The 10,304-nt window shown below is 45.0% G+C and overlaps 1 protein-coding gene across 1 annotated transcript in view; it reads left to right on the top strand.

Annotated features, from left to right (window-relative positions):
• Positions 1 to 655: 655 nt before the first annotated feature.
• Positions 656 to 10,304, top strand: part of DDX18 (DEAD-box helicase 18) — a 22,560-nt gene continuing 12,911 nt past the window's right edge. Inside the window, exons 1-9 of the mRNA XM_015406305.1 lie at positions 656 to 882; positions 3,652 to 3,837; positions 4,622 to 4,768; positions 5,499 to 5,634; positions 6,305 to 6,405; positions 6,509 to 6,708; positions 6,802 to 6,916; positions 8,626 to 8,765; positions 9,544 to 9,705. Of these exons, the coding sequence (XP_015261791.1) occupies positions 753 to 882; positions 3,652 to 3,837; positions 4,622 to 4,768; positions 5,499 to 5,634; positions 6,305 to 6,405; positions 6,509 to 6,708; positions 6,802 to 6,916; positions 8,626 to 8,765; positions 9,544 to 9,705 (1,317 nt within the window). The 5' untranslated portion in view covers positions 656 to 752. The remainder of the gene's footprint in view (positions 883 to 3,651; positions 3,838 to 4,621; positions 4,769 to 5,498; positions 5,635 to 6,304; positions 6,406 to 6,508; positions 6,709 to 6,801; positions 6,917 to 8,625; positions 8,766 to 9,543; positions 9,706 to 10,304) is intronic.

Raw genomic sequence — 10,304 nt, 5'->3', positions numbered from 1 at the left:
ATGAGAGGGCACGGCGGGGGGGGGGCTTCCAACGGATTCTATGTAAAAGGTAAAGGTAAAGGTTCCCTTGCTCGAAAGCCAGTCGAATCCGACTCTATGGGTGCTCATCTCCGTTTCAAAGCCGAAGAGCCAGCGCTGTCCGAAGACGTTTCCGTGGTCATGAAGTGGTACCTATTGATCTACTTGCAATTTCTGCTAGGTTGGCAGGAGCTTGAACTAGAGACGGGAGCTCACTCCATCATGCGGCACACTCGGGTCTCGAACTGCTGAACTACCGACCTTCCACAGCCTGCAGTTCAGCGTCTTAACCACTTGAGCCACCGCAGCTTCAATTCTATGACTCTGCTGCAATTATTGCCAGTGGTGGGGGCTGAACTCTGGTCTACCCAGTCCTAATCCACGCCGTTTTTATGTCTGTGAGTGACAACTTCCGCCCACGATCGAAACCAACCCTCCACCTTTCGGCATTCTTTTGCATTCCGCCGCCACAAGCAGGCGCTGGGAGGAAAAGACGAGGGGGGGAGAGAGCTGTTTCCTCCCAGCCTCTAGAGGTCGCTGCAAGTGAGCCGTTGTCCGGAGGAGGAGGGGGAGGGGGAGGAGGCGGTGGGAAAACGAGACCCGGACGACGTCTTCCCCCACGGCCGCTTCCGTTTCCGCTCGCTCTTCCTGCGGCTCTATCGTCTTCCTCCTTTCGCACACGTGGGGTTGGCCGGCCGTGTTCAGTCCTTAGTGGGCGAGCCGTGTTGGGGGGGATGGCGGCGAGCGGCGGGAACCTTCCGATGCGGCTGTTGCGCCAGAAGATCCACAAGCGCAACCTCAAGCTTCGCCGGCGCAATGTGGCTCAGAGAGCAGCGGCCGAAGGAGAGACTTCCGGGGAAACAGTACAGGGGTGGCGGGCGAGGGCTTCCCCGTGCTGGGCTAGGTGAGCGGAGGGAGGGCGGTGAGGGGCGGAGGAAGGGGGTCGCCCGAGGCCTTTGGGAGTCCTTGCCGTCGAGGCTCCCGTTAGGAGGGTCCCGCGTTGCTTTTGGGAATGTGGACGCGAGAAGATGGTTGTCCTTGAGTGTTACTCTTAGTTCTCTAAATATCGCAAAAAGGGGGCGAAGGGTCGTATGAATACACGGAGTGCACGTCTTCGGATCCTGGTTCTCTGGAACGGATCGGAAATTAAAACCCACACGTTGCGTGCTAAAGGAGATGGCAGCCAGTGCTCCCTCTAACCTGTGGAGTCTTGTGAGCAAAAATTCTACTTTGTGAGCTCCCGGCATCAAAGTTGTGAGCGAGCGATTAACTCAGCTTAGAGGAAACAGTGATGACAGCAGGAGCCCTCCTTCCTGAGCAAAGACGAATCTGTGAGCCAGAGGCTAAAAAACTGTGAGCTAGCTCACACTAACTCAGCTTAGAGGAAACAGTGATGACAGCAGGAGCCCTCCTTCCTGAGCAAAGACGAATCTGTGAGCCAGAGGCTAAAAAACTGTGAGCTAGCTCACACTAACTCAGCTTAGAGGGAACAGTGATGACAGCAGGCAATCCGCTGTGGGCCCCTCCGTATATTCCGCCTGGCCCTGTTCATGCTTTTAAACGACCTTTCAAAATCCTTGGCTTGCCAGCATCCTTAATGCTTTCCTAATTCTTCCTCGCTGCCATGTGGTACCTGGCATGCATTAGGAATAGCCTGAAGAAACATAAGACGCTAGAATGCTGAGTTAAAGGAATTGCTCTGGAAATTGTCTTTTATACGTTTACTTTACTTTCAGTTCTGGAAGAACATGCACCAGTTATAAAAACTATGATGTTTGAAAGCAGATGAGTTAGGGCAGAAGCTTGTGTGGGAGTTAGGAAGACCGTAGGAGGTGAGAGTAAAGCAGGCTGGGTCTCTTGAATTAGGGACTGTTGAAAGGTACAGATGTTATAGTGAGGTGGCAGGGGTGCAAAGGAGGCAGGGTGAACTCTGGGTCTTAGCCGGAGTAAGTACAAAGGTGTAGTTCCCAGGAAGCACTGCTTTAGCATCCCCAAGGGTACATCTGTGCCTTTACTTAACAGGGCTGCTTCATATTCTCCTCACAGAGACATTTGTATGATTGTTTTTGAAGTACAATGTCTTTCATCCTTGATTTTATGCATGTCAAGCTACAGGATCGAAAAGAACGGAACCTATTAGAAATCAAGGGGGTATTTTAAATCTTAGTGCACATAATTAGAACTACAACTGATGTTGTAGGTTACATAGAAATGTTGTGCATGTTTCAAACAAGATATGAAAACAAAAACCATTCCTTGATGCTTACATCTGTAGTATAAGTGGTATTTTTTCCCACATATGGCCAGTGTTCCCTTTAAGCTGAGTTAGTGTGAGCTGGCTCACAGGTTTTTAGCCTCCAGTTCACATATTTTTGTCTTAGCTCAGGAAGGAGGGCTCCAGAGCAAACTAATTTATGCAGTAGCCAAATAGCTCGCTCACAACTTTAATGCCAGTAGCTCACAAAGTAGAATTTTTGCTCACAAGACTCCACAACTTAGAGGGAGCATTGCATATGGCATGGGGGAAGTTGCTGTGTACTGAAGCATTTTCATGTACTTGCTTCTATGGTGATTTATGAAACAATCTTCAGTAAAGAAAAATGACAGCATAAAATGTTCCAAATGTAATAGTAAATCCCTGGGCAGACATGGATCATTTTCCTTCATTGAATAGTGGACAGCCCATTTGAGGTGATAGATTGGGTTGAGCCAAGTATATCTGGGCATCTGTATCGCTGGATAAGCAAGGGATTACCATTAAGCCCTGAGAGCCAGTTTGGTGTAGTGGTGAAGTGCGCGGACTCTAATCTGGGAGAACCGGGTTTGATTCCCCACTCCTCTACTTGCACCTGGCTGGATGACCTTGGGCAAGCCGTAGCTCTGATAAGAGCTGTTCTTGAAAAAGAGCCCTTTCTGTCAAGAGCTCTCTCAGCCCCACCCACCTCACAGGGTGTCTGTTGTGGGGAGGGGAAGGGAAAGGAGTTTGTAAGCCGCTCTGAGACACCTTTGGGTAGTGAAGGGCAGGGTATAAATCCAATCTCTTCTTCTATTCTTCTGTAAATGTTCCACAAAAAGGCAGCATGGGAGAATACGAGTGCTCGGGCGGGATATAAATCCAATCTATTCTTCTGTAAACGTTCCACAAAAAGGCAGTGTGGGAGAATACGAGTGCTGTGGTATGCTGTATGTGTTACACAATGTTCAGTTTGCATGTTTCAACTTAAGGGTGATCCTGTATGCATGGCAGGCACACTGCGTAGTGGAGCCACTGCGGTGATCCTGTATGCATGGCAGGCACACTGGTGTGCTAGGAGCCACTGGGTAGTGGTTAGAGTGCTGGACTTGAATCTGGGAGGCCCAGATTCCAATCCCCACTCTGCCATGGAAGCTCACTTGGGTGACCTTGGGCCAGTCACACACTCTCAATGTAAACTACTTCGCAGGATTGTTGTGAGGACAGAGTGGAGTAGAGGACAACAGTGTAAGCTCCTGTTCTGTGCTCCCATTGGGAGAAAGATGGGATATAAATGAAGTAAATAAAAAACTGCATACATAGAAAGGACTATATGTGATCTGGTCCTTTGATTCTGTGCGTCTTTTCCCTTATGGATTTGCCACTGTCTGATTTATTAGGAGCAACAACTGTGAACATCTCAGAAGATGCTTCCCCCATCCCAAAACCAACAGTGGAAGAACATAAAACAAAGGATATGGAGCCGGTTGGTACAGTACTCCATGCTGAAGAAGCCGGAGACACAAAGCCTCCCGGATTGAAGAAGAAGAAAAAGAAAAGGAAAACTGTGAATGATACAGAAAATGGTAATGGCCCTGGTTTTGAAAGGGTAATTTGTTCACATGATCCTGCTGCTGCAGTGATGTTTGAAGAGATTGGAGTATCTGCGATAGGAAGCTTGATTTGGATGAACATCTGGATATAGTTCTACATGTAATAGAATAAGCTTACTGCAGTACCGTAGAATAAATGTTCATGAGCTAGGTTAGGTGAGCATTTGAGCTTTTTTCAGCAGAGCAGTGCATAGGACATAACTGAAATAGCTGCCATCATCCCATTTCTCTGTAGGGGCAATAAAAGGTAAAGGTTCCCTTGCTCGAAAACCAGTCGAATCCGACTCTAGGGTTGCGGTGCTCATCTCCGTTTCAAAGCCGAAGAGCCAGCGCTGTCCGAAGACGTTTCCGTGGTCATGTGGCCGGCATTACTAAACACCAAGGCGCACGGAACGCTGTTCCCTTCCCACCGAAGTGGTACCTATTTATCTACTTGCAATGTCTTGCTTTCGAACTGCTAGGTTGGCAGGAGCTGGAACTGGAGACGGGAGCTCACTCCGTCATGCGGCACACGTGGGTCTCGAACTGCTGAACTACTGACCTTCCACAGCCTGCAGTTCAGCGTCTTAACCACTTGAGCCACCGCAGCTCCATAGGGGTCCACATGTTTAAAATGTTTATTCTATGGGAACCAGGTATAGGATGTTATTTCACTTGAATCTAGCAACAGTGGTGGTTAATATGCAGATACTTCAGATGATTGATACACTGCTGATCTAGTGCTATGAATCACTTTCTCTGTGTACTATATATGCAGGAACTAAAAAAGCAAAAATGGAAGAGGGTGCTGAAGTGGAAAATGGGGTCTTCAGTGGAGAGGCCAAAGAAGAAAACCTGGAAAGTCCAGATGAGACGGAAGTGGCTGAGGATGCTGATGGATCTACCTTACCTTTCGGGCTAACAGGCAAGCTTTTTCATATATCTTTAGATTGAGTTTTTCCTTTTAAAACAGGTGGGTTTTTGATTATTTTGTTGGGTTTTTTTAGCATGTGTCTGAGTAAATGGCAGTGTACTTGGTGGTGATTCCTTTCCCAAATAAACATGCACAAGGTTGGACTGTTTTTAACCTGGCTTATCTTGGAGATCAAACTGTCCTTTGGTTAATTCCAAACAGAGTGATCGGCACATGACAATGTATAGCATGGCACAGATCTTTAGCTGTCAGTTGTTAAAAGTAGTTTAAATTCCTCTGGTTTAAGGGTCAGTAGAAAGTGAAGGATCTGTGACCCTCTCTTTTCATTAAGGAAACTTATGCGTGGTGTCTAGAGAATGAAGTTTCAGTGACTAGTTTTTTGGAGCTGGTTTATGTATTCTGCTGGCTGCTTAGGAGCCATTTATCTTTGACCAAGTTCCACTTAGCTGTGAGACTGTTCAGATAGCCTAGTCTCATGGGTCTTTTCCATGGAAGTGGCACCACTTGGGCCAATATGTACTGTTATGTAAATTCTGAGCATCTATGAGAATGTGTGGCACACATGGGTTAAGATGCTTCTTCCCTTACATGGTGTGATCTGTCAGACTGGGTCTTAAAAGATCAGATTGTCTGGATTCAGGGATTTAAATTCCATTCAGCTTTAATAAAATCAAATTGACAGACCTCTTTTCATGAAAACGCGCTGTAATCGTTTCTCCAGGTGCTTTTGAGGATACATCATTTGCTTCTCTTGCTGGGCTTGTTAGTGAGAACACTTTGAAAGGAATAGCTGATATGGCCTTTACACACATGACAGAAATTCAGCATAAGAGTATTAAAGCACTTCTGGAGGGCAGGTAAGAGATGACCTTTCAGACAACATGTGCTGTTTAAGCTTTTAGCTTTCGTAGGACAAACTTTGGACTTGTTGTATGCATGTATGGTCTGTATGCTGTAATGTGTATCTTGATAAAACACATTTTGTTGCATAAGGTAACTAGCTTGTTCTAATTCCTTCTTTTAGTATTCACGTGTCCATTGTTGTATTAAAAGTAAGCAGTAATGTTTGCCCATATCCTAATATATTGGCTACAATCCAGCATTAGAGTTAGGCATCCTTAAGTCCACTGGCATTGGTATAATGGAGTACTGTGCATGCCAAGCCCCAATGAATGCTATAATGCTTACTTTTCAGTGAGCACACCTAGGTTTTGGCCGTCTCCCTAACATGTGCTGTAGTTCCACGAGGGTCAGATAGGCTAACTCTAAATTAAAGATTGGATTGTGATTTAATGAAACATTTGGGTGAAATCATTCTTGAGCAGCAGTGGTTGCCGAGTCCCTCAGAGGGAATGGGGTCAGATACCCGCTAAGCATCTCCTGCAGTGCGATCATGTACCAGATTTTGAGTTCTGTGAGCCACTTCTGATTACTAAGTGGGATCGATATATTTGCAAAGCTAGTCCTACTTGCTTGTAAGTTGTTCCAGCTACCTTCTTCCACTCTAATCCCATTTTCCAATTGCAGAGATATTCTGGCAGCTGCAAAAACTGGCAGTGGGAAAACCCTTGCATTTCTTATTCCGGCAATAGAACTCATCTACAAGTTAAAATTCATGCCTAGGAACGGTAAGGGTATCCCTGGTGGTTGCCTGAAAATTTGGAAAGAGAATGGAGTAATGATTTGGTTTTGCTTTTAATGTGTATCTTCCTTCCCCTCCCTACCTCTCAGGAACGGGAGTCATCATCCTTTCACCCACCCGTGAGCTTGCCATGCAAACGTACGGTGTTCTCAAAGAGCTGATGACTTACCATGTCCACACCTATGGCTTGGTAATGGGAGGCAGTAACAGATCAGCAGAAGCGCAGAAACTTGCAAACGGCATAAACATCATTGTTGCAACACCAGGCAGACTTCTGGACCACATGCAGGTAGGAAGAATAATGCTGAGTGGAACACACAACTTTTATTTTGTGTGTGGTTTTAGTAACTGGCAGCACTTGTCTCTGTTCAATGTCTTACAGAATACTCCAGGATTTATGTTTAAGAACTTGCAGTGTCTAGTCATCGATGAGGCCGATAGAATTTTAGAGGTTGGGTTTGAGGAAGAAATGAAACAGATCATAAAACTTCTGCCAAGTAAGTGGTCTGTTCTGGTTATTTGTGTTTATTCATACTTCAGGTAGTGGTGGGAGCCACAGGGCCCAGTGCACTTCAGAATTCTAACTCCCAAGTAACACAGCATATCACGAGTGGTTACACTTGTGAGACACATGAAGTTACAGGATGTGCTACTGGATCATACCCCGCACCTACACACTGAACAACACTCATATTAAGTATTACTAACAACTAACCAAGGGAAACGTACTATCAGTTGTTAACCTTAAGCAGCTATGTTCAACGAATAGTAAAATGTAACATGTATTATCTGGATATACTTTGTTTTTAATATACCAATAAAAATCAAATTAAAAAAAAAGAATTCTAACTCCACCTCACGGCTTGTATTGTGTGTCATTTATGTGAAGCACAATGAAAGTCCAGTGGATTGTTTTATACACAAAACACTGAATTACTCTGAGCTGGATAAGGACATGCAAATTTAAAAAGACCTACCAGGATTCAATTGACTGTTAATAGCAAAAAAATAAAATAAAAATGGGGTGTTTGTCTTTTCATTTGTTTAGATATTTGTATCCCACTGTCTCTGAAGAGACCCGAATTGTCAAAAAAGTAAATTCAATGGAGAATTTCACATTACCCAGTTTCACCCGATTTCAAGCCGGTAATGATCCGTTTTGAAGTGAACCGGTTTAGGGCTGTCATTTCACACATGGCTTTCCCCTTCTGGTAAAGAGCTGGATCTGAAGCGGTTTGCCATTTCAGACTGCACCGCTTTTTCCCGCTTTTCCCCTGCCGTTTTTCGCCCATGCAGGCGATCTCCGGCTTTTTTTTTAACGTTCGCTTTAGAGCGCTATAGCAGTATAACAAAACACTCCATGCATTCCAATGGGATTGATATAATGCTATTCCGTTATAGCACAATAAAGCAAACGTTCAAAAAAAAAAAAGCCGGAGATCGCCCTCGCGGGCGATAAACAGCGGGAAAAAGCGCATCGGAACTGGGAGAGGAAACTGAGGAGTACTTGGAAGCGGTTGACATGTAAAACGCTTCAGACCCGTTTCCTAAACAGGACAGAAGCGTTTGTGTGTGAAATGACAAATATATTCCGGAAGGGAACCGGTTCTCAAACGGTTTTGTCTGAAATGACAGACCAGAAACCGTTTGGGAACCGTTCCTCTTCCGGAATATATCGCCTGTCTGAAATTCCTCAATGTAAATCAACCAGCCAACAAAAATAAAGCAACAAACTGTGACTCAGTGGCTGGTGAATTTGAAGGCACTGGCTGGGACCAGCAGGGTCAGAGCCAAAAGTGACCTTTGATTCCTGCTCACTGGCCATGCCTTTGCTTATAGTTGCAAACAGGAAGGGAACAAAAACACAGCTGAGATATTGTGCTGTAAAAGCCTGCGGCCTTCCTACCCCTTAACACCTGCAGGCATATGACACTTCTGGAAAGAGTAGCTTGTGAATGCGTGGTTTGATTCTGTGACTCCGTGCTGCTAGTGGTGGCGTGCTCTTGTCTGTCAATGCAAGTGCCTGCTGTGCCAGTGGGAAGGCTTTTTGCTCTGGAGGACTGCACCACTGCTTGCAGAATAAAACTGCAAGGTCTTACCCCATGTCTTTCAATTCTCGGGTGTTTCTGAAGAATATGTTCGCTTGTTCACACTTGCAAGCTGACCTCCATTCATTTGAGGTTGCTTATAACGACTTCTCTCTCAGAACGTAGGCAAACCATGCTGTTCTCTGCCACGCAAACCCGGAAGGTTGAAGACCTGGCAAAAATATCTCTTAAGAAGGAGCCATTGTATGTTGGAGTTGACGATAATAAAGAGGCGGCCACTGTAGATGGTCTTGAGCAGGTAACTGTTGAGCAGAAAGGCATCTGCATCTTGGTCCAGGTCATGTTAGCGCCTCTCTCTCAGATAATTTTGTTCCTCGGCTGCCTTTGGGTTCCATTTCTCTCCTCCCTAGTTTTTCGTATCCAGAATAGATTCAACTTTACAGGTATGCATTTTTCATCTTTTCCATTTGGATTATTGTTTTCAAATATTTATGAACCCTTTCCCAAAAATAACTCTGACCTGATTCCACATGAATTGCACTGACTTGGTTGTTGCTAAAAATTGCTTTGTTATGGCGAAGCCATAATGTTTTTGAATTGTTTAGTATCTCCTTTGAGCTCACCACACAGATTGTTCCCATGACAAATGCAAGCAGTTTTTCATGTCAAAATCACATATTTCCATTAGAGGAATATTTAAAAAATGAGAACTGTACAAATGCTTTTTATAATCCTAGTTTATAACGTACTTCATAGTGTACAGAATTTTAGGGACCTTGTACTAACCTAACCTGTAAATTCCAGCTTTCACTAAATCTTCACAACGTTTGATATTTCCTGAATAGAGCTGTAAGAGTCATAGGTATATATAACTGAGCTTTTAAAAATATTGATAACAGTTGTTCTTTAATTGATTTGATTAATTCATAACTTTTTAAAGCCTGTGAAAATTGTGTCTAAAGTTTAAAAAAGAAGCTTCCGGTAGCTAGTTCTTTTTCTAAATTTTGTTGAATGTTTTTGATTAAAAATAAGTGTGCAAGAATTTCTGTGAATAACTATTTTCAAACAATGTTTAGGGTTACGTAGTGTGTCCTTCAGAAAAGAGGTTTCTGCTGCTGTTCACATTCCTCAAGAAGAATCGGAAGAAGAAGCTGATGGTTTTCTTTTCTTCGTGTATGTCTGTGAAGTATCACTATGAACTTCTGAACTACATTGACCTGCCAGTCCTGGCCATTCATGTAAGTGTGTGGTTTGTGCTAATAGCCTGCTTTAAAGGTGGCAAATCCACCCCCAGATCCATCTAAATACTTCTAGCTGTGACTGCTAGCTCATTTTTGATTAAGAACCAAGAGAAGCCATATTGGAGCAGACCAATGGCCCATCCATCAACACTCTGGGTGCGTTCAGACGGGGCGTTTCAGCCGGCATAAACTGTACCGGTTGGAACCGTTGCAGTTTATGCCGGTTGAAACGCGATCACACTCACCTCCAGCACATCACAATATGCCCGTCCACACCTCAGGCACTCAGGAGAGCACATCAGCATTTTTTATTTTATTTTTACAGAGTTTGCACATGCGCATAGGCAGGCTTCCTTCTAATGAAGCCGATCGGCTGCCGCTGGGCTCTCGGGGTGCGTGCGCTGTTGTTTTATTGTTTTTTTGACAGCAAATGGAGCCGGGAAGGAGGGAGGGGGTGAAGAGCACGGGCAAACGAGGCCGGGCAGGGAGCTCGGACAGGCAGTCTCTTGGGGAGGAGCTGCCGGCTCCTGCAGGGGAGGCAGCGGAGATCCTTGCACTTGCGTTGCCCCCTCCCACCTCTCCTCCCTCTTTTTTTT

This window comes from Gekko japonicus, unplaced genomic scaffold, assembly GCF_001447785.1.
Source record: "Gekko japonicus isolate JY-2015 unplaced genomic scaffold, Gekko_japonicus_V1.1 scaffold1925, whole genome shotgun sequence".
NCBI classification, from domain to species: domain Eukaryota; kingdom Metazoa; phylum Chordata; class Lepidosauria; order Squamata; family Gekkonidae; genus Gekko; species Gekko japonicus.
This window is presented reverse-complemented; position numbering and strand designations above follow the sequence as displayed.